The sequence below is a fragment of the Coregonus lavaretus genome, assembly GCF_964263955.1.
Source record: "Coregonus lavaretus genome assembly, chromosome: 15".
Classification (NCBI taxonomy): domain Eukaryota; kingdom Metazoa; phylum Chordata; class Actinopteri; order Salmoniformes; family Salmonidae; genus Coregonus; species Coregonus lavaretus.
This window is the reverse complement of record NC_140002.1, coordinates 33,268,111-33,292,920: the sequence shown is the minus strand read 5'-3', so window position 1 is coordinate 33,292,920 and position 24,810 is coordinate 33,268,111. Positions and strand designations below refer to the sequence as shown.

General features: G+C 44.0%; 1 protein-coding gene across 1 annotated transcript; it reads right to left on the bottom strand.

Annotated features, from left to right (window-relative positions):
- Positions 1–615: 615 nt before the first annotated feature.
- On the bottom strand, positions 616–24,080 carry LOC311142667 (putative ribonuclease ZC3H12B). The gene is made up of 6 exons (XM_084178322.1): positions 23,761–24,080; positions 4,519–5,309; positions 4,227–4,366; positions 3,648–3,882; positions 3,460–3,566; positions 616–3,360 (listed from the first exon to the last, which is right to left on the bottom strand). Exons 1-6 carry the CDS (start codon positions 23,956–23,958, stop codon positions 1,916–1,918), a joined length of 2,916 nt encoding a protein of 971 aa, XP_084034448.1. The 5' UTR covers positions 23,959–24,080; the 3' UTR covers positions 616–1,915.
- Between the last annotated feature and the right edge of the window lie 730 nt (positions 24,081–24,810).

Genomic DNA, 24,810 nt, shown 5'->3' with positions numbered 1-24,810 from the left:
ACACACAGGGTATCTGTGCACTTCTATGTAGCACGTAAGTGTCCCTGTAAATAAACTACTGTGCCCAGTAAGAAATAGTACATACCAATGGGCTACTCCCAGTGACACACAGTGTCACAAACATTATGGCATTGTATTTTTTTCTTCTTAAATAAAACAATTTGTATAATATATTGTACATTTCATAAATATATTTTACAATCAAGAAATAGATACAATTTGTATCAACAAACAAATGTCATTTCTAGACATTTTAGGCTTTGTTGTTTGCGGCACTTCAAAAGGCGAGGGGGGGGGGGGGGGCTTTCTGCTCTCAACAAAAGTATGAAAGATGCATATGCTATGTCAAAATAAACTAAATACTAATGTGCATTGGATATGGCCCAAGACCTTGATTTCAGTTCATTATATTTTACTCACTGAGAAAAGAAACATGATTTCGTGAAAGTCTATAAAGATTACATTATAAACAACACATTTCACATCCATTTTACATTTCAGTAGTCTATTTCTACTTTTATGTCACTTAGTGTAAGAGAGTGTGTGTGTGTGTGTGTGTGTGTGTGTGTGTGTGTGTGTGTGTGTGTGTGGGGGGGGGGGGGGTCTTTATTTCTTTACCATTATCAATCATTATAAAGCCTTTCAAACTTGAGGGAAAGTAGTGAGGGGTAAGGTAGGCACGCAAACTGTAAGCCAAATGCCAGAAACAACCCTGACGGCAGCCTCGCATTCTGAGTGTTTCACAGGAAGAAACATCAAGGCAGTGTGTCACACCTTCTCATGAAGAGACAAGAGGCCCAACATGGCCTGCTCTTAGCTCATGAAAAAACAAAGTCAACAAAGCCCGAAAAATCTTTTGGGCAAATAACATTCAGAGATGTTTTCGTTTTCTTTACATGTGTTCATTTACATGGCTTGTCTCTCAGCATTAATAAGGAAATGGATGCTTTTCTTTAAAGCATTTTGCCGATGAGACTTCACCAGTTCCTTAGTAATTACAAATATAAGTCACGTTAAACACACTGAATGTGCCATCAAGTCACATGCCAGGTCCCAAGGTGCAAGACAAGGATATATACACGCTCAAAAGCGTTCCCAAGCATTTCCATGTAACAGTTACATTAAGGTAACTAATCAACACAGCCAGCCATACAATCCATCAACGGTTAAGTCTTACAACACTGATGTGATGTTACACTACTACCCAATCAATTGTCTGCATCAAAACTACGATTGCTTTATAATGACAAGGTTAATTCTCTATATTTTTGGCATTATTTCAGCAGCTTTTAAATGTCTTTTAAATGGCTTTCATGTGTTTTATATGTGCACAGATGTTTTAAGTACCGTATAATCTTTCCCAGTTGTAGTTTGGCTTGCTTATGTACGTGCACTCGCAAGTTCTACCAAAATAGTAGCTTTGTAAAGTGAGATTGAGAAAATATATATTATTCTAAATACTTAGTGCTTAACATTTAAAACGCAAAGGAGACTGAACTCAACTACATTAGGATATTAATTGAAACCCGTTAAACAATGACTGGAGCAGTGAGGTCATTCAGATATAAGGCCATTAAATGTCAAAGTTCATGCTCTGAGGTATGCTTGCACTCACTTCCCTCTGTCTTTTACCCAAAAATAATAATTACACAATAAACAACTAAGTCACGTAGTATTTACAGCATTGTCAGATATGCACAATATAATCTACGTATAGTAAAATAATTCCGCTATGTATTAAAAGGACGACTATGTTCAAATTCAAAATCTTACCATCAGTCAAAGTTTTCCCTTACATTTGTGAATTTCATGAGGACAAATTGTTTGGATGACAATCAAATAACTTACTTCAAATGCAGAGTACTACGGTAATACTATTCAGACAATTGTAGCTTCAAAAATAAAATGAAAATACTCAATGGCAAGACCTCAGCTTCGTGACAATGACGGCAGCGAGTTGTTGTGGGTCCGTCAGATGAGGGTTTTTCTCCATGACAGAGTGCACCACGAAAGCGGGGAAGATGTTGCAGAGGTTGCGGTATGTTTGGTACTGGTGCTCTGGGATGACATGGCGCTCCTGGTGCTCGGCTTGAGGCGGGTTCTCCCACGGAGACCTCCAGATCTGCTCCATCTTGTCAGGCATGCTGCGGACCATCACCCGCTCACAACACGGCTGCATCAGGCTGTTACTCAGGGGGTACGAGTGGTATCCATAGGACTCACTGCCACAGGGCAGCGGGTCCCAGCTGGCGTGCTGTTCGCGGCACAGTGGGGGTCTACGCTGCCTCATGGGGTTACTCTCGTACAGCCTGGAGTCTGAGATGCTGTCCATACGTGTCATGCCCAGGGAGCGTCCCGGCTGCGAGGACTGTGACGGTAGGACATTCTGAGGTAAGGGGTAGTCCCCTGGGCAGCTGGACCGGGCCCCAACAACAGGGTGCTGGACATGCGGTGTCAGGTGGGATATGGACTGCTTCCTGCTTGGACCCTGCTTGGGCTCCTCATGGCCATAGCTCTGCACCCGGGTCAGGGCCTCGTGATGGAACCCCCCATGGGAGAAGGCCTGGAGTCTGCTCTGTGCAGGAGACTGCTGTCCCTTCATGCTCTCATCCAGGCTACTGTCCACTGAGCTCATGTATAATTCCCCATAAGAGGAAAAGGAGTCACTGTTAGAATGGCTGAGGCAGGGCTCAGGGCAATGCTGGCTGGGATTTCTCGGATAAACCCCGTGCTCATGCTCCATGCTACAGAAGCTGTCTACGTTGTGCATGCTGCTCATGCTCATGTTAGAAAACTCACTAAGCATGGAGTAGTATCCATGGTCCGTGCTCACAGAATCGTACTTAGGAAACTGTTCACTGTAAGTGACAGAAGCGCCATGGCTGTTGGTGACTAGGATGGGTGGGTGTGGGTACTGTACACTAGACATGTGCTCCAGTGAGCTGTGGGTGAACTGGAGGGAGCCGGGCACTGGGCTGCTGGCTGATCGTGTGTTCAAGGCACCAGCCGCGTGGCTCTTTGCAGGCTGCATGGTGGGCACGCTGAGGGCAGACACGAGGGAAGGCACAGAATTTGCCTCAGGCTTACGGACAGCGGACAGTCTCTCCTCTGGCTCGCAGGTGACTGAGCGGATGCTGGGGTCAGACTGGCGCTTGGGGGCCACACGTTTAGCCTCAGAGCCACTCTCCCCCTTAGCTGTGGCGGGTCCAGTGCCACACTTGGCCAGGGCCCCCTCGCTCATTGTCTTCACAGCAGACAACTTGGCAAACGCCCTCAGTTCATCAGCCACTGACCGCTGGGGCTGGTTTGCACGCTCTGGGTGGTAGTACTTGCACTTATGTCCATAAGTGCATTTTTTCCCTGTTTAAGGTGATATAAAAGAGAGCACAAATTAAACAATTTGTACATCAGCAGTACAACCACAAAATTACAATATAATTATTTGTTGAGACAATCTACCATATGGACAAGGTTGCTTTTTGTGCTCTGGAACAACAGGACGCTTGCGGAGAAAATTCTCTAAACTTGGACCATGTCTTCCCAAAGGATCATCAGGTGGCATGAATCTAAAACATAAAAAGAGAATATGCTTAGTTATTCTGTAGTGAATTACACTCATTACCCAAGTAAGGGCTTTGATGACTTACTTATCATTGACAAACGAGTACATCAGCAGCCGCTCCTCTATGAACTTCTTCCACTCCGGCTTCTCGTTCTGTAAGTCCCTGTAGTTGTCATTTGACACAATAATGCCATCAGAGTCACAGGCCAGCTTCACTATAAAGCGATCATCGTAGCACACCACTCTCCTTCCCTGGACCCTCCGAGATGGGGTGAACACTAGGATCTTTTCTTTCTCCAGCTTCCGCAAAATATCTTGGTCTGTGAAATGAAAGTTAAAACATCAGTCAAGAACAGCAGCGTACAAATTGTTACACGGAACTCTGTAGGCCTATGTACCTGTGGTTTGCGTGATTCCACATTGAGATTTTCATATGCATTACATTTGTAAACAAACAAATTAATTGCGGCTTAACGTCATCCATTTAAAATGGTAACAGTTATTTTGCTCACAGTGGGTGCTTTTTTTGCACGGGGATAATTGAGCTCAATGTTCACACACGTTGATAAAATAAAAAAACACACACACTCCCCCCCAAAACATAGACAACCTTTTTAGAAAATATCTCGGGCAGGCACGTCTAAATGAAGTAGAGCTTTAGTACCTGTAATGGGGGCATCAGGTCTCGACTGCTCTTTCCTCCAGGCAGGAACAAACACTGTGATGTCTTTGTGTCCTTTCTCCACAAACCAATCAACAGCCAATTGGATACCAAGGCAAGAGAAAACCTCTTTGTTTCCATGGCTACAAAACAAAACAACCACATAGTAAAAAGGTCTGCTTGTAAAGGTAATTCAAGTACAGCCATTGAAAAACAGATGGTTCAGAACACATTCTGCATGAGGTGAGGTACAAAATGAGACTTACCTCATTGCCACATTCTAAAAGAGACTTACCTCATTGCCACGTTCGATCCATCAATGACGATAGGCCTGAGATTATCATAAGGATCCACGGAATCATCTTCAAGTGACAACTCCGGACTGACAGCCTCTTTGACACAGGGGCCTCCACGGGAGACCAACGTGCCTGTATTACTACTGGCTTGAACTTCCGGTTCACCTTTATTACCAAGCCTCACAAGCTCAGCCAGAATATCATTGATAAGGGCAGAAGCCCCTAATTTGTTCAGCACTGTCTCCACCTGTTCACCTGAGTATCCCAGCTTCAAGGCAAACTCCATCTTGGTTTGGTACACCTTGTCGCTGGCATGTTTGAGCACTGCGGCGGCCTTGGTGTCGTCAGGGCGGAGCTCTGGTAGAGTGCTGCTCTGGGAGAAGCTGGGCCGGTCCAGACATGGAGAGCGACAGAGCTGACGGTGAGGCTTGGTGGCACTGAAGAGCTCCTTCCTCTTACAGCTGCCCCTGTTCACCTGCAGCTGATGCTCTGACTCGCTCTCTGAGCTGTTCCCCTCCTCCGACTCCCCACTGGGCTGCTGGGCCTCAGTCAGCTCAGGGGCCTCTTCCCTGTAAGGGTGTTTCTCCATTTTGATCTTCTCCACCATCGACCATGCCGTCATTACGTTCCTCTCGCCACCGGAGATGTCCACCACATGCTCCCTCACCTCCACCACAGCCTGAGAGTCATACTCGATGGCTGGCTTCAGCGCAACCAGCTGTTTGTGTTGAGCCAATGTTAGATGCTCCCTCTTTAGGTGAGCTGGCGAAGTTAAGGAAACTATGTAATCCTGGAAAAAAACAAAGGGCGATTGTCAATAAAAACACCAAACTGGCCAAATGTCATCCCTGCCTACAAGTAAAATATTCAATGCATGTCTAATAGGGCTGGGAATTGCCAGGGACCTCACGATATGATATTATCACGATATTTAGGTACTGATGCGACATTCTATATGCATTGCAATTCCATACTGCGATTTTATTGCGATTTCATGTTCGAAACATATTGCTCACTATATGTCTGCTGCAGAGAGACGAGAGCATTAGAGTTTATCAGTCATGGAAATAAAAGCGTTGAAAACATGATGGCTCACTATTTTTTTTAAAGAACAAGATATAGGATGAAAAATACAGTAGTTTGGCCCAGGTACAGCCGACTAGCGCTAGCTAACATTATCTAGCCAAAAAGTATCAATTACCTAGTCAAAGTATCGATACAATATCATCTAAAATAATATTGTGATATGTAACTGTATTGATTTTTCCCCCATCACTAATGTCTAATGCATTTGTAAATGTTAAGTATGGCCTTAAGAGCTGGGACGATTAAACTAAATATTACAGACACAGACATTGCCTTCCACTTAACGAAACATTTTGCGCACATTGGTAATTTTTGGAGATTAGGCTACACAACGTTCCTGCAGATTTTTGGGTTCTAAAAACCTTTTGGTGAACATTAATGTCCATTATCCTGATTCATGCAATGAACGTATCTGCCCTGTAGGCCTACCTGTTTCCCTGCCAGCTCTCACGCCCTCTCTCCACTGTGAGTTTAGGACTGAACAGAGACACAGGAGAGGTGGTTGAACTTAACCTGTGCTTTATTACTCCCCCTGCATGTATCCATGCGTATACTGTATACATGTATTAATGCGCACCATTACACGTCCTCCTTTTTGTAAAGACAGATTTAATCAAGACACTTTTCAGGAACTTGAGATAAAAACTTTTTTTAAAGGTGCAATATGCAGAAATCGCTCCACCATTTCCTGGTCGCTAAAATTCTAATAGTTTGCCTCATTTCAGTTTGTGACAAAACAAGCAAGTACCGCTGTGAAATATATTTTCAATAACCAAAAATATTGTATTTTCAGCTGTTTGAAGCTGGTGTACAAAACCTAAAGTAAAAGACGCAAAAACTAAAACTTAAGAAAGGGAAGCATAGAAACAGCGCATACAGAACAGATCTATGGCTTCTTAGACTTGCTTTCAATGAGAATGACAGATCTATAACTCACATTTCTATGTGAATTTGGTCGGGTCGCCCAAAAAGTTACATATTGCAGCTTTAACCAATTTCTTTTTCAGGAACATTTATTTTCAGAAGCCAGGGTAGACTACCTGAACCTCTAAGCTGTGGTAGGGGGTTATTCTGGCCCTTGATCACACAGCTATGTGTCTCTATAAGTTCATCCTCAAAGGAGGTCTTATGATGCAACTAGAACTTGTGGTCGTGGGGTTGTCTGGTAGGACGCTCTGTGGGGTGACATGTAGCTGACACCTGTTTCTTCCCTGGCTGCCTATTGGCGTCTCCATGTTGTAGGATTTTTTTAGTCTCTGCCGAGCTGCTGACTGTGCCAATGCTGGGGACGTTCTTGATCCAGACTCGTTGTCCCGGAACAAGGTTTGGTCGTTCCTGCGTTCTCCGTCGTCTGTTGTACCAGGCAGCTTTTTTGTCCTTCATTTCCCTATCCTTCCTCTCAAAGGACTTGAGGTCTGGCCACTCAGGTTTGAGTTGAGATTGAATGACTGGCAAGGGAGTTCTGATGTTGCGCCACATCAGCAGCTGAGTTCGGACGCACCATGAGCCAGAGGGGTGGCATGGTACACCATGAGCGCTTTGTGAGGATTGTCTCAGTTTTCAGCAAGGGCTTCACAGTTCACCGCCCGCTCTGCTTCGCCATTGCTCTGGGGGTATCGTGGACTACTTGTCACATGAGAACTGGGGTCCATGGTCTGTCACTAGGGTCACATGGACCCCATGTCTCCCAAAGATTGCTTTCACCCTCTCTGTAACAGTTGTGATTGTGGTCAGAGTGGCTACCTCAATGTAGCGAGATAAGTTTCTGTCGTGGTCGTGAGGTTAGGGCCACAGGTAGCCTGGTGGTTAGCGCGTTGGGCCAGTAACCAAAAGGTCACTAGTTTGAATCCCCAAGCTGACAAGGTGAAAAATCTGTGAGCAAGGCACATAACCCTAATTGCTTCCAGGGTTGCCGTTGATCATGGCTGAACCTGGCCGTGACCCCACTCTCCGAGGATGTTTGGGGTTTTAGGCTGGGTTTCTGTATAGTACTTTGTGACATCTGCTGATGTAAAAAGGGCTTTATAAATACATGTGATTGATTGATTGATGTCTCAGGGAGTGTTGGGAATTACATTTCCAATTCACACATGCGTATAATACACACTTGTACATGTGTGTAAAAGGACAAATATAAGCACCCACCAAATTACTATTATTATTTAGAGGCGCGTCAGAGGTTCTGGAGCATTGTAGCTTTCCTTTGCACAAGTCTCACATTGGCTCACAGTCTCCTTGATCGGTTTAGACAGGCCTGGCCACCAAACTGACAGCTGTGCTCTTGCCATGCACTTGATGTCCTGGCTCCAGCATTTCTTGTTGCATTGTTGACCATTCTGTTGCCCTTCATTAGCAAGCCATCCGCCCTCAAGAGGTCCTGTCTGCGTTGCCAGCATGGTTGAAGTTGGGGTGGGGCTGCTTTTCTGTTTGTCCACTTTGTCTATATGAGGGTTTTTAAAAACTATTTACACACCTCAACCTCTTCTTGGGCTCTCTGTAGTTCACTCAGCTTTGTGTCTGTTGCAGGTAACTAACTGTTGGATGATGTGGTTGATGTAGGTTTGACGTCCATCTCCCGTGTCATGTCTTTCTCAGTAAGTGCCCCCGGGAGTGGAGCTCGAGAGAGCATCGGCTGTCACCAAATTCTTGCCTGGGACGTGCATGAGCCGATAGGGGAAGCGTATTAGCCTGAGTCAGAATCTCAGTATGCGAGGAGATAGATCATCCAGCGCTCTTGTGCCTAGGCATGAAATAAGAGGCCTGTTCTGATCATGAAGTCCAACCCTGGCAGGTGCCTAAGTTTGGAAACACTCACAAGCCCAGGTAACAGCAAGAGTCTCCTTCTCAATTTGAGCGTATCTGCGCTCCGTCTCTATCATACTGCATGATATGAAGGCCACAGGCCTCCACTCAACCGACTGTGACAGTTGGGAAACTAAGGACTCCGTCCAGTCCATATGAGGATGCATCTGCAGACACTTGTCTGCTCGTCAGGGCAGTATTGTGCAAGAACTGCAGGACAACTCAGTTCTGTTTGCATTTCTCAAACGCTGTTTGCTGTGCACAGTCCCACATCTAGTTCTTGTCAGCTTTCAGGAGGTCCCTGATTGGGTTTGTCAGTTCTGCAATGTTTGGAGATAACTTTGTCGTAGTTCACCATGCCCATGAAGCATTGAACATATGTGATGTCTTTGGGCACTGGCATCTCAGTCTGTATGACATGACCCAGAAACTTTACCTGCTCCACTGCAAACTGACATTTCTCGCTGCGTGTCAGCCCCTGCTCTTGAAGTCTCTCCAGTACTTTCTGCAGTCGTTGGTGCTTCTTTTCCCATATTTGTCAGAACACCAGGATGTCGTCTGCATGGCATACGCTTCTTTCCAGTCCATCCAGCATTTGGGTGATGCATTTCTGCAAGTGCTCTGGTGCTGATGATATTCCAAAGAGGAGCCTGCTGAAACGATACCTTCCAAAAAGGTGTTATGAAGGTGGTGAGCGGGGCTGAGTTTGTGTGTAGCGGGATCTGCCAGAACCCCGCTGTGGCATCTAGCTTGGAGAAAACTGTTGCTGCTGACAGTTTGGCCAGCGTCTGATCCACTGCAGGTAAGATGTGTCTTTCTCTAGACACATTCTCATTCAGATGTCATATGTACGCGTATTCTGATGTTTGTCATTCTATGGGTGTGGCCACGTCCATCATCCGATATAGTTTCACTGACTTTTTTTCAACAGGGGCAGCAGGACACGGCATGGCACCGACAAGGCAAAGGGTGTGGCTAACTCTTTCAGCTTTATTTTGTACTCCCCGTTTCCCTAGTTCTGTGAACACTTTGGGATACAGTTCTCTGTAGTTAGGTGATGGCTCATGTATGGCATTCACTGGTTTGAGCAGCTGCAGGTCCTGTATAGCAGGCAACACTAGCAGTTGGGACACCCGAACACTGAGTGTTTCACTGTTTTGCCCACGTGCTCTAGAGTGCCATTGAATGGTCCTCTCACCTGTAACAGTGTGTTGCTTGGACCACACAGGTTCTTTGTTGCTCTGCTGAGGGCTCCATCTCTCTGCTGTTTGGAGTAGAGACTGGCTGGGATAGCCGTCATTCTTGCTCCAATCTCCAGCTTGTCACCTGTTGGCCATTCATCTTCACATTCGGTCTCCACACATCAACTGAATCCATATTTCTATTTCTCCAAGAAAAATATTTTCAATGCTCTCTGTCATGTCATGGATTTCATCTACATGATTTACACACAGCTGCAAAATGTCCTTTCTTCTGGCATTTTCTATCCTTTGCCTGTGGTGCAGGGCAACTGTACAGTGAGTGTGGCGCTGGCTTACCACACCTTCCACATCCTGTGGTTTGATTGACAGTTCCATACCATTTCTGTCCATTTTTCACTGGATGCCGTTTGCCCATTCTCTGGAATGTCATTGCATCCATCTTTGCCTCTTTCATGTCTGAGCTGCTTTTTGATTTCCTCCAGTTGTCTTCTTTTTGTAATGGCTTTTGTGAGAGTCAACGCTGAGTCTAGCTACTGCCCGTGATCCATTGTGTCTACTACCAGCTTGTTTATGATCATCACCTCTTGGAGTACCCCCCCATACTGGCAGTGCTCTGCTAGTTTATGAACTGCAGTGATAAATGTCTCAGCTGTCTCGCCTGGCTCTTGACACCGTTTGATGAGTCTAGCCCTCTCATAGATTGTGTTTGCACACAAAATGATTCTCAAAAGCATCTCTGACTTTCATAAAGCTCTTTTTGTTTTCACTAGTTAAGGCTAACGTTGAGAGAACATCAGCTTTATCCCCCATTGTGTACACTAGTGAGTTGACTTGGTATTCTTCAGATCTTTCATTTAAGCCTGCTGCTATACAAAATCTTTCAAACCTCAAGATCCAATTGGGCCAGTTACCAAAGTCTGTGAAGTCAAAGTTTTCCGGTGGGATGATTGAAAACAGTGACATCTTTACCTTTTTTCAGGTGAACTTTTTCGGTTGCTAGCTTAGCTGTTATTGTCAGCTGCTCCCAGGGGAGAACGACTGTCCCCGCTCATTCAAGCCACAGAAGTTCAAGGCTGACCGTGGTACTGCAGGCATTGTTTGTAGAAAACAGGATCCCCGTTATTCTTAACCAACTTCATTTGCGCTATTGAGTTCACATACACATTACCAGTCAAAAATGTGGACACACCTACTCATTCAAGGGGTTTTCTTTATTTTTACATTGTAGAATAATAGTGAAGACATCAAAACTATGAAATAACACATATGGAATCATGTATTAACCAAAAAAGTGTTAAAACAAATCAAAATATATTTTATATTTGAGATTCTTCAAATAGCCACCCTTTGCCTTGATGACAGCTTTGCACACACTTGGCATTCTCTTAACCAGCTTCATAAAGGTAGTCACCTGGAATGCATTTCAATTAACAGGTGTGCTTTGTTAAAAGTTAATTTATGGAATTTCTTTCCTTCTTAATGCGTTTGAGCCAATCCAATAGTAGGAAATAGTAAAAAATAAAGAAAAACCCTGGAATGAGTAGGTGTGTCCAAACTTTTGACTGGTACTGTGTGTGTGTGTGTGTATGTGCATATATGTCATTGGCTGCTCTCTTTTTTCTCTCCTGGCTGCTCCGTCTAGCAACGAATCTCCACTCTGACTTGCTCACTTAAGGCCAAATCACACTTTTGTGCGAGAGTAGCGAGACTCAATTCACATACACTGCGTACCGTATGCCAACGTAATTGTAATGAAAATCCATTATAAACGTTGATACACTGTATGTTCGCTATGTAGCTAACCCCTGGGAATATTGTTGTGTGTTCCTTTTTACTTGCCTAAGATGTCCTACAGGCTCCACAGTACCTGGGCTAAACAGTTGTTGTTATACTAGCTCACGAACATGAGGATGTTTATAAACCAAACACAGTATTCTCTCTTGAAATTGGAGTTCCTTGAGTTTTCCAGCCGTAGCCTGCCTAGGCTATATGCCTATACGATCAAAATCAACACAGGTTGGCTGCAATTGTTTTTAAATATGTAGCCTATTTGACTGATAAACCTTAGCTTACAGCCAAATACATTTTAAACTACATCTTTAGTCTACTTGGCATAAGGGAGATCATAACAATCCTCTAATTCATTTTCTACAAAACAACCCACACAATTGATTCACTCATTTTACAAGCATTGCTTCGCGTAGACGCAAGAAAAATATACTTGGTTTCTAATTTGATGCGCTGATGCCGTTGACGCTTGCGGCCCGTCTATTCTCTCATTCACTCATATGCATTCTATCCAGCGTTACGCTTCGAACACACCGACTGCGTCATTGCGTTTAGGTACACCAGAAGTACATTCATTTCCAATGGAACGCTGCGTTTGCCTTGCAGTGCGTTCTGTGTTGTGCATACGTTGGATTTATCGAACGTATGCGTCAAACTGTATGCGTAAATGGGTTGACAGAAATGGTAGCAGAAGGTGAATGTTTTGTTGCACACATATCTAGATGCTGCATACTATTTTGCGCAATGACGCAGTCAGTGTGTTCAAAGCGTCAGCACACTCATTCACGTGTGTAAAAATGCTTGTCGTTTGAATTGGGATTTACGCCGCTTACACATTCCAAATGTGCAGTCTGTTGCGTTGCGCCGGAAGTCATACATTGGTGACGGTCTGCAACGTAGTGGCATTGCAGCGCCCGCTTGCGTCCGAGGCTCCGTTGCGAAACGCATGCCGTATACTTTGGGTACGTTCGTAAATTCCCTCTGGACGCTCTCCTCTGAAATGCAAGCGCTCTGGTTCGAGCGTCTGGGGCGCTTGCTAACGACAAATTTATTAACGATAAACAGTTCACAAATAAAAAAGGCTTAAATCAGAGAAGGCGTGACTGCTCTCTTTTGGGTAGTAAACAATGTTGTTTCATCCATTTTTGAGACTCTGGTTGACAGTGACAGTGATGAAGACAATGTAAGATCAACGCATTAGCCTTGCAACATGCATTTGGCGTGTCAGTGTGTCACGAACCTTGTTTTTAGCTACAGACAGTAACAGCAACCTAGCTAGCTAACGTTGGCAAGTGCAATCAGCTGATTGTCAGCTGGAATGGCAATATCTAGAATAGTATAACGGAACTTACTTAGCTAGTAACATAGCAATGTTTTTCATTTGGGATTTTTAGGAGTATGACACTGCCAACATTGACATGGAAATCCTGAATATGTTAACACCCAATCCGCAGTTTATGCACACACGGATTCCAGACTATGCCGAAAAAATTGATGAGGACTTCAAAATGAAAAGGAGCACCTTTAAAAACCCTCTGCGAGGAAACAGCTACCCAAATAACCAACCAGGCAGTCGGTCGTCCATCCATTCTAGCAGACAAGCAGCTCATGATTGTGCTGTGGTTACTAGGAAATCAGGAGTCATTCAGGTGAATATTGTCGTGCCATTATAAACTAATCATGATTATGGATGTGATCAGGTACAGAACTTGACAAAATGATGTCCAAATCTACAGTACCACACCATTGATAAGCAACGTCATAACTTGCCAACTCCATCACAGCTAGCCACTGTAGTCCATACACGTGCACAGACCAACAACATACAATTATAGACCTAGGTACTTCAAACACTGTAATAAGTTGTCATAATGCTCAGACAACAGGTAAACAGGGCCACAGACTGTTATTCGCACATTTCAAAATATATAATAAAATATACAGCAAGCGATCTGCAATAAAACTCACCAGAAATCCATCCTGGTTAATGGTAAATAGGTTTTGTTTACGTGATATTGACATTACCTTTCAACTGTCATAAAGCACTGTTGACAGTACTTTAATTAATTGCTATTATTAGCTATTTTTTACTGATCTATTTTTTACTTAACACTTTAGTTTTTATTTTCTTAAAACTGTATTGTTGGTTAAGGGCTTGTAAGTAAGCATTTCACTGTAAGGTCTACACCTGTTGTATTCGGTGCATGTGGCAAATAAAATTTGATTTGATTTAAAAGGCACATGGTATCGCTGACGCCTTGTGGTGGTAATGACAAACTGCATGTTACTGCAGCATCATTTGTATTTGATCTCGAATCATGGCCTAGTTAGCAAAGAGTGAATTTAGGTTCTGAGTAGTGTTATGTTATTATAACAGTTATTTCATAATGTATATAATATCATGATATATTTTATTCCTTTGTGCATGGGAATCGGCGACAGGTTCGATATCTCTAAATCTATGATCGAGGCCTGCATCTCTCTGTACGAGTCATCGTATGGCCAACGGGCCAGAGCACAAGAAGTCATCAGTGGCTTCGCAAAGGCAGCTAAGTTCCCTGGGGTGATCGGAGCAATTGACGGAAAACACATTCCCATCAAGGCCCACCGAGAATACCCTGAGACATATGACAACTGAAAGTCGTTCCATTCTTTGCACCTCCAGGCCATCTGTGATGACAAAATGCTTTTCACAAGTGTATTTAGTGCCTATCCCGGCACAGTGCATGATGCAAGGGTGTACCGGAACTCAGACCTGCACCAGATGATTACCGCCAACCCTCAGTCTATTGTGCCCAACGACACCCACATCCTGGGGGATCCTGCATACCCTCTACAACCATGGCTGCTGGTTCCCTTCAACGATAACGGCCACCTATCAGGAGTTCAAAAAAGCTTCAACACCTCACTCTGCACCACAAGGTGCACAATAGAGAGGTCCTTGGCCCACCTGAAGGGAAGGTTCAGGCGCTGAAGTACCTTGATATGAACGGCACTGACCTGATCCCACTCTGTATACTTGCATGTGTGCAACACAAAATGTTTGTCTCTGCAATGATGATACCATAGATGGTGTGCTCCGGGGCATGCTACACGGTGAACAACCCCTGGACCCACCCCTAGTCCCTGGATCAGAGTTGGGCACCCCACCTCAAGATGTGTGTATGAGATGGAGCCAGCACTTACTATTTCACTGCAGCGCTCTCTCTGTTTCACAGATTGTCTTGTTTGTCCCTCATCCTCTGGCTCGGTGGACTCTGCTTGTGTCAGGTCAGGTTGAGCGGTGGGCTTTGGAGCAATTGGTAGACCTAACATGGGCTGAAACCCACTGATGTTGCTGGCTATTGACACAGGGTTGATGTATCTATGAAGGAGGGTGTCTAGCGCATTAAAATATGGGCATGTTGCCCTTCCTGAGACCGATTTTTTGTTATTAGAGAGGGTCTCCTTGTACACATTTAACATGCTTTTCCACTTGTTGTCACATTGGGGGCCTGTGACCTGATGGCCTTTCTTATGCATTTATAGTGCTATGAGCTCCCAGGCAGCTTTTTTTCTCATTTTTGAAGAATGGAAATTTGATTTGTATTGTTCATAAAGTGCAATGAGGAAAAGGACCGCTGCCTGGTCCCAGGTGAACCCTGCTACCCCTGACTCAATGGCTCCCTGACTGACTGCTGAGGTTTCCTCACTGGCTCCCTGAATCCCTTGCTCCCCCACTGGTTGGCTCCTGCAGTGATCCTGATCCTCTACAAAATAAAAATAAATACAACAATATTAAAGTTACTGTCATAGTAAAGTGCTATTATATGGTGCAATTCTCTATTGGCCCGTCTGATAATTACTAGGTTGAAGACAACAACCCCTAGATCAATTAGAGGATGGAGAAACTTGGCTAGCTAACATTAGCTAGCTAGCCAACATTAGCTTAATTAGCTAGCTAGCCAACATGAGCTAAATTAGCTAGCTAGCCAACATTAGCTAGCTAGCCAACATTAGCTAAATTAGCTAGCTAGCCAACATTAGCTAAATTAGCTAACTAGCCAACATTAGCTAAATTAGCTAGCTAGCCAAGTTAGCATTAGCTTACCTAGTAGTGAACATAATAAATTACATACACCTTCAATCTTCATGAACACGTACATATGCTACATAACTAAATTACCTCCTTGGTTTGTTTTGCCATTACATTTGGCAATATGTTGAATTCTAACTTCAAGTGTATCAATATACCACATCCATCACATCTTACAGTTACGGACACTACCATTTTGAAATTGGATAGAACTCTCGCAGACGCTCGGGTCAACCCTACTACTTGGCCAGAGCGTCCAGTGTGCGCTCTGAACGCTCCGAGAGCGAAACGCTCTGAATTTACAAACGGACAATTTGACAACGCTCTGAATTTACGAACGCCCAGAGCGCACTCTGAGCGCTCTCTGGCACACCAGAGTGAATTTACGAACGCACCCTTTGAATTTTACCCAACTCTGCATTGTTTTCAGTCTGGCCAGAGTGAACAGGAAGTTACCAAACCACAGAACAAGATAAAAATGTGGTTTTCGGAGATGGCTTTATGGGATAGCTAGCGACTTTTAAACAATTACCCATTCCTGTAAATGAGTGCTATTTTAATAGTAATGTTGATACAACATTGGCTGTTAAGTCAATCATACAGTATTATGACTGTAGCCTCCCGTTTTAATTCCGAAAAGTTTGTGATAGTAATAACGTTTGTTGTTTATGATTATAATTATTAGCTGTAGCTACAGTATATTCAACCTAGTATAGCTTTCAGCTAGCTAGCTAATGTTAGCTGCTTTATGTAAGCAGGCTTTACTTGCTAGAAAGTAACTAGTGCTGAGCGGTTTTTAAACAACTAATTGTCGGACGTCCGTTAAATTATTTGAATTCCATTTCGTTCTTTTTTTTTTCTGTGCGCTTGATGTGCAGTTTCTGTAGAGATAAATCAGATCAAGCCTGAACTGTGCGATAGTAGGGAGTTGTAGTTTCCAACAGGCCAATATTCTACATAGTTTAGTGCAGAAAACATTGTAATTAACTACAATGACCATAATCCATTGCACGCCCGCTTAAACTAGTCCAGTCTGTGCGGATCAAGACACGGAGACAAATGTGCAATCGAGAGGAATAGAAAGCAGTTGCTTCGAGAGCCTGAAAATACATGATCTAAGTGATTGATAGTTGGTATTCAGCGGTCATAAAAGTATGCCTTATTTACTTTGAAGAACTACTCAAATAATGATTTTGTCAGACAGCATTGGCAGCAGCTCTATGAAAAAGTCATCAAATAAAACAAATATTTTTGTAAAGTCATGTAAATAAATGATGGTTAATAAGTGATAAGCAGTAATTGGCAGTCACTACCGTCATGGGACTTTTATTAATTGTTTTTGTCACGTTCGTTCATAAACAGGACGGACCAAGGCGCAGCGTGATATGCCAACATGTTTATTAAACAAATAAACACAACGACAAAACAATAAACTAACGATACGCAACGTCCTAAGGTACACACAACAAACCTAACACGGAACAAGATCCCACAACCCACTAGTGCCAATAGGCTGCCTAAGTATGGTCCCCAATCACAGACAATGAGCAACAGCTGCCTCTGATTGGGAACCACACCGGCCAACATAGATCTAGACATACTAGATCTCAACATAGAAAATACAACATAGAAAAACACAACAAGGAAAATACACACCCTGACTCAACATATAAGCGTCCTCTGAGTCAGGGCGTGACAGTACCCCCCCCCCCCAAAGGTGCGGACTCCAACCACACAACATAAACATGGCCGGGTGGGCATTCCGCCTTGGAGGCGGATCCGGTTCAGGGCGATGACCTCTCACTCTTCGCCTCCCTGTTGCGCCCCTGGTCTGGTCTAGACCTCGGCGCGTTGCTTCCCCTCTCCTTCCTCCCACTATACTCCAAGCCCTGTCTGGACCCTGGTGTGGGAGACCCCGAACCTGGAGAGGGGCTGACGTCTGGGTCTGGACTGGAGCCGCTGACCGGAGCTGGTCCGGGCACTGGTGGAGCGGACTGCTCAGGCTCCGGACTGGAGCCCGGTGGAGCGGACTGCACTGGCTCTGGAGTGGAGCATCTGACCGGAGCTGGGTCAGGCACCGGTGGAGCGGACTGCTCTGGCTCCGGAGTGGAGCCGCTGACCGGAGCTGGACTGAACCCCAGTGAAGCGGATTGCTCTGGCTCCGGAGTGGAGCAGCTGACCGGAGTTGAACTGACCGGAGCGACGCGCACCACTGGCTTGGTGCGAGGGACAGGAATAGGCCGGACCGGGCTGGCGACACGCACCACTGGCTTGGTGCGAGGGGCAGGAACAGGCCGGGCAGGGCAGGCAACGCGCACCACTGGCTTGGTGCTAGGGACAGGAACAGGCCAGACCGGGCTGGCGACGCGCACCACTGGCTTGGTGCGAGGGGCAGGAACAGGCCGGGCCGGGCTGGCGACGCGCACCACTGGCTTGGTGCGAGGGGCAGGAACGGGCCGGGCCGTACTGGGAACACGCACCACTGGCTTAGTGCGGGGAGCAGGAACGGGCCGGACCGGACTGGCGACACGAGGAGCGGGGCTGGATTCCTTTATTAACCCCCGCTCCTTCTGCTGCCTAACCAGCTCCTCTCGCCATGCCTCTACACCTTCCTTCTGCTCCCTCTGAACCAATGGCCCCCGTAATCTGGTGGCCTCCTCTCCTAACCAGCAGATCCGCCCTGTCGCGGCCCCCTGCTGCCTCGTCGTCCACACTGTGTGCCCCGCCCAATTTTTTGGGGGGGATTGCCTCTCCACCCTGATCAGGGCCTCCCGCTTTCTTGCCAGATCCTCTCTCATCTCCTGCCAAGTCCATCCTCTCTGCTCCTCCTCGGCACACTGCTTGGTCCAGGTCTGGTGGGATCTTCTGTCACGTTCGTTCATAAACGGGACGGACCAAGGCGCAGCGTGATATGCCAACATGTTTATTAAACGAATAAACACAACGACAAAACAATAAACTAACGATACGCAACGTCCTAAGGTACACACAACAAACCTAACACGGAACAAGATCCCACAACCCACTAGTGCCAATAGGCTGCCTAAGTATGGTCCCCAATCACAGACAATGAGCAACAGCTGCCTCTGATTGGGAACCACACCGGCCAACATAGATCTAGACATACTAGATCTCAACATAGAAAATACAACATAGAAAAACACAACAAGGAAAATACACACCCCGACTCAACATATAAGCGTCTTCTGAGTCAGGGCGTGACAGTTTTATTCTGTGTTGTTACAGCATTCAACCAACATAATGCAAAGTGTATTTAATATTTAAAAAACATACATATACATATATACAGTGGGGAGAACAAGTATTTGATACACTGCCGATTTTGCAGGTTTTCCTACTTACAAAGCATGTAGAGGTCTGTAATTTTTATCATATGTACACTTCAACTGTGAGAGACGGAATCTAAAACAAAAATCCAGAAAATCACATTGTATGATTTTTAAGTAATTAATTAGCATTTTATTGCATGACATAAGTATTTGATCACCTACCAAACAGTAAGAATTCCGGCTCTCACAGACCTGTTCGTTTTTATTTAAGAAGCCCTCCTGTTCTCCACTCATTACCTGTATTAACTGCACCTATTTGAACTCGTTATCTGTATAACAGACACCTGTCCACACACTCAATCAAACAGACTCCAACCTCTCCACAATGGCCAAGACCAGAGAGCTGTGTAAGGACATCAGGGATAAAATTGTAGACCTGCACAAGGCTGGGATGGGCTACAGGACTATAGGCAAGCAGCTTGGTGAGAAGGCAACAACTGTTGGCGTAATTATTAGAAAATTGAAGAAATTCAAGATGACGGTCAATCACCCTCGGTCTGGGGCTCCATGCAAGATCTCACCTCGTGGGGCATCAATGATCATGAGGAAGGTGAGGGATCAGCCCAGAACTACACGGCAGGACCTGGTCAATGACCTGAAGAGAGCTGGGACCACCGTCTCAAAGAAAAGCATTAGTAACATACTACGCCGTCATGGATTAAAATCCTGCAGCGCACGCAAGGTCCCCCTGCTCAAGCCAGCGCATGTCCAGGCCCGTCTGAAGTTTGCCAATGACCATCTGGATGATCCAGAGGAGGAATGGGAGAAGGTCATGTGGTCTGATGAGACAAAAATAGAGCTTTTTGGTCTAAACTCCACTCGCCGTGTTTGGAGGAAGAAGAAGGATGAGTATAACCCCAAGAACACCATCCCAACCGTGAAGCATGGAGGTGGAAACATCATTCTTTGGGGATGCTTTTCTGCAAAGGGGACAGGACGACTGCACCGTATTGAGGGGAGGATGGATGGGGCCATGTATCGCGAGATCTTGGCCAACAACCTCCTTCCCTCAGTAAGAGCATTGAAGATGGGTTGTGGCTGGGTCTTCCAGCATGACAACAACCCGAAACACACAGCCAGGGCAACTAAGGAGTGGCTCCGTAAGAAGCATCTCAAGGTCCTGGAGTGGCCTAGCCAGTCTCCAGACCTGAACCCAATAGAAAATATTTGGAGGGAGCTGAAAGTCCGTATTGCCCAGCGACAGCCCCGAAACCTGAAGGATCTGGAGAAGGTCTGTATGGAGGAGTGGGCCAAAATCCCTGCTGAAGTGTGTGCAAACCTGGTCAAGACCTACAGGAAACGTATGATCTCTGTAATTTCAAACAAAGGTTTCTGTACCAAATATTAAGGTCTGCTTCTCTGATGTATCAAATACTTATGTCATGCAATAAAATGCAAATTAATTACTTTAAAATCATACAATGTGATTTTCTGAATTTTTGTTTTAGATTCCGTCTCTCACAGTTGAAGTGTACCTATGATATAAATGACAGACCTCTACATGCTTTGTAAGTAGGAAAACCTGCAAAACCGGCAGTGTATCAAATACTTGTTCTCCCCACTGTATATATATCGAAACCCGTTATTATTTTGTAATATTCGCACCAAAACCGAACCGACCTAAAAAAAACACTAGTCGCTCAGCAATAAAAGTAACAAACAAGTTGAGGAAAAAGTTACTTAACATGTTTTATTATTACCTGAAACATGTTTGTCCTGTCTTGAATGAAAAGGTAATGCTTTCCAATATCCCAAAATAAATGCGATCTCTGACGATAGACGGGCTCTCCTCCATCTTGCGTTACAAACACTACACTTGTCCGACCAGTAGTGGGGCAGGACTGCGTGAAAAAGACATATGGACAAAGGAATTCAGTCCATTTGTGTACGAGGCATCATTCTGCTGAGTAGTATTTCTGTCTGTAATAAAGCCCTTTTGTGGGGGAAAAACGTATTATGATTGGCTGGCCCTGGCTCTGCCCAGTCATGTGAAATCCATAGATTAGGGTGTAGTGAATTTATTTCAATTGACTGATTTCCTTATATGAACTGTATATCAGCAAAATCTTTGAAATTGTTGCATGTATCATTTGTATTTTTGTTCAGCAAATTAAACATTACGGTCGACTCCGATGTTGTTTCGATTCTATGTTTGGCGAGGTACATTCACTTCTGACATGTTATGATGAGTTTAGGACTGAAAAGAGACACAGGAGAGGTGGCTGAACTTAACCTGTGCTTTATTACAGTACACACCCATTGTATTTATAGTCAGAGCAAAATTGGTAAATTTATCGTCATATTACTTTTTGCCCATATCGCCCAGCTCTATATTTTACATTTTACATTTTAGTCATTTAACAGACGCTCTTATCCAGTGTTCTGATTCATATTGTTGTGAGTGCATAATTTTTTTTATTTCATACTGGCCCCCCGCGGGAATCGAACCCACAACCCTGGCGTTGCAAGTGCCATGCTCTACCAACTGAGCTACACTGGGCTACAAGAGGAAATCTAAGGTTCCTGAAAAGTAAAAACTGAAATAGTAATAATCAGTGCAAGCTAAAGCATGATGCCAGTGTTTCAATTGTATCCATCCCTGTTAAAATAAAAGATTGAAATAAAACAATTAATAGTTCAATCTTATCCATTGTAATTGACAGAATGTAAAGGCTGAAATGCATTTGAGATAGACATGAGCATTTAAAAACCTTTATTAATTTGTATCCAAATATGCATACAGACCAAGTGCTTTAAAAAAAAAAAATTGACACCAAATGCATGTGCTACTGAAACCAGTACTTCCCCAGGTCTTGCAGATAATAGATAGCTACCTCCATTCGTGCTTCAAGAGGCTCAGCCCATGACATGGGTTGCCTAGCAACACAGCCCTGTCATCAGCTAACTGCTTTTTAGCAGTCACGACTAACACAAAACACAGCCCATCTTTCTTAGCGTGCCTCAAAATATGAGAATTACAATGTTAAACAGAGGTAATATAAGTTGCATACAAGAAACAAACAATTCAGTTCATAGCTACATCATTCCCCCAGTTTTGTACAGATTGCATCCTATTTTCAGATTTACCTTCCACATTGTAAAGAGACAAAGATTAGGGGAAATAGGCATTTGATAACCACTTAAAAACAGGAAATGTCCATCTCTAGTAGTCTTTCTATGGAAAGGAACATAGTATTTTATTCGGTACTTTTCTATCAATGGGTAAAAATTCTGGATTTAGTAATATGATGAGCCTTATGCAGCTAACGTCCTAATGAACATGTGCACAACAGCTTGAAACCTTTGATAGCCCAAATAACACTTATTTAGATATCCTACTTATTTCCCCACCTCTTATTATAGAAAGTGAGAGAGTCAGGATACTACACAAAACCTAAGATAATGGAGTAGATCTGGCCTGAGAAAATGGAATGAAACTACTGTACTTCATCCTAAGGACAACGTTTTTTCTTTCCAGAAGAATAACTAGGCTATACATTATATAAAAATACAACATATTGGGAAGAGGCAAACTCATTCTATAACAAAAGTGGCAGATATTTTATAGGTGTCCTCACAAAGTCAACACAGACATTTGTGTATTTGTAGGAAACCCTGTAGCTACTTCATACAACAATACTGATGTGTTGGAATTTCCTGGAACAAAATGACATAGCTGCGAGGAGCAGAGCAGCGTGAAACAGCATAGAAGCCCCATCTTTCTTTTCTCCACATCACAGCCTGAGACACAGCAAGGCCACAAGACTCAAGCACTGCACATGCACAGGCTTGTGCAGCCCTGTCTCATAGCAACAAGTGGAGCATGTGCCTTCAGAAGGACTAAGATGCTTGGCCAAGCTGAGGCCCCACAGCGAGGCTGCAAAGTACAGATATGCTGCAGTAATGGAGGTACACACCAGAACACTGTGTTCTGAAGCACACAACATTAACGGTTCAACACCATGAGTAGCCTAAGTCCTGGAAGTCAAAACCCATTAAAGGTCAAATAAGGGGTATTTTGAAGTAGCTATGAGGTGTGCAGAATTTGTGAGAAGTGTTCATAGTGCTGATTACATAATGAGATACCAATGATTCATATTGTTGATTAGATAACTACTGTAGCTAACTAGCTAGCTAATGTTAGATTCTACGTTTATTTTGCATAAGCTATGTTTCAGCAACATTTGTGCAAAAGGTAGCTAGGCTAACGTTAGTTAATACTTCTAGCTAACGTTAACTCACAATCATAGTTTACCATACAACACAAATCGACCTAGCTAAACAGTACTATATGTTACTCCTTCCTTCTGGTTACATTGGCTAGTAGCTGAGACCTGTAAAGACTAGCTTAGCTAGCTAGTTAGCTGGAAAGCTTCCAACAGAAATTAACCACATCATTTACGTTAATTTCCGTTCTGTAAAAAATGTAATTAATATTTAAAAATACTCAAACAAGCTAGCGCAGAAAATACTCAAACAAGTTAACTTAGCTAGCTAGCCTAGCACTCTTGTTATTATAGCACAAAACAGTTAACAGTGCGCCTCATAAAGTAACGTTATAACGTTAGCCAATAATGTTGTTGTTGTTGGCAGTAACGTTAGTTAAACTAACGTTTGTTACTAACGTGAGCTAGCTAACTTACTAGCTAGCTACCTAACGTTACCTACCAGAAAACAATAACTAACGTTACACGTAAACATGAAGCTCTAGCCATACATTACCAAATCCACAATATATTAACGTTAGTTTATTAGCCTAGCAAGGCAAGTAGGGAGCTAGCTAGTTAACGGCAAACATTAGCCTGCAGTCCAGAGTAGATCAACTAACGTTAGCTAACTAACTAGTTGACCACTTCTATGCGGCTAACCCGTTGCCGGTAGCTAGCTAGAAAACACGAAGTTAACGTTAACAGTGGCGTTCCTGCAAAGTTATCTTACTTTTGCCTTGGTGCAGTCATCTTCCTTGCCCTCCCCGACGCGTACTATGATGATATTGCTGGTGCTGACATTTGAGCTGTCGCAGCTTGACTCCGCGGATCCGTAGCTGACCCTCACCCGGAAAATACGCTCAATGTGCGGTATGGAGCGGTGAAGCAAAGGGCCTGCATTTGCGGGCACTGCCAGCTCCAAAACCATTTATTTATGGTATATCAACGACCCACGAATATAACCCACTCAGCTGTCTAACGAATTTATTAACCTTAGCTATGATGTCTTGTTAAGAAAGTTCAAAATTGAGCTAGCTATTACAGTCTATCTACGAACATTACAGCAAATAATAAACACAGCTAGCTAAATATCATTCATCATCCCCTCCCTTCATCATTTTTGACTGCCTCCCACAGACTGTCTCTTAGCAACAAGTCATACACCCGAGCAGGCCAGTGAAACGGAAAAGAAACAATATGGTGCCGTTCCAGGTCGTCTTTTTACAATCCCGCTGCGCAGACGATCAGATTTGACAATGCCTTGAGAAGGAATTGATCATCACTACCGCCTCATATAGCCAGGCTACTTTGATCAACACACACATTTTTAACTGCATATTCAATTTGGTTATTTATGTATTCATTTATTTTCAGCAAACTGAAAAAAGTAAGCTATTGTTGGGTTGGCTGACTCATGTGTGCCATCAAAGTATATTACAATAACTCTGGGCATTGTATCTAAAGGCTGTTCTCAGTTGAGATGTGCATGCTGAACTTAAATGTTTGTCCATGTCTCACATAACATAATAATGTGGACACTAAATGCTATCCCCACCCATTATATAGGCTATAGGCCTTCTGTATCACAACTGAAGTCCTATGTAAAACAGTTTTTAGCCTCAACAACATTAATGACTGTCATAAGGTAGTTGATTATGTGTGCATTCTCTTAGCCCCAAGCTGTGCCCTCCTATGCAATGTACTTATCCCTCACTTCCCTAAACTAATTTTCAAGAGACTAGGCCTACCAATCTCCTCTCTACCTGGGTTTATTCAACAC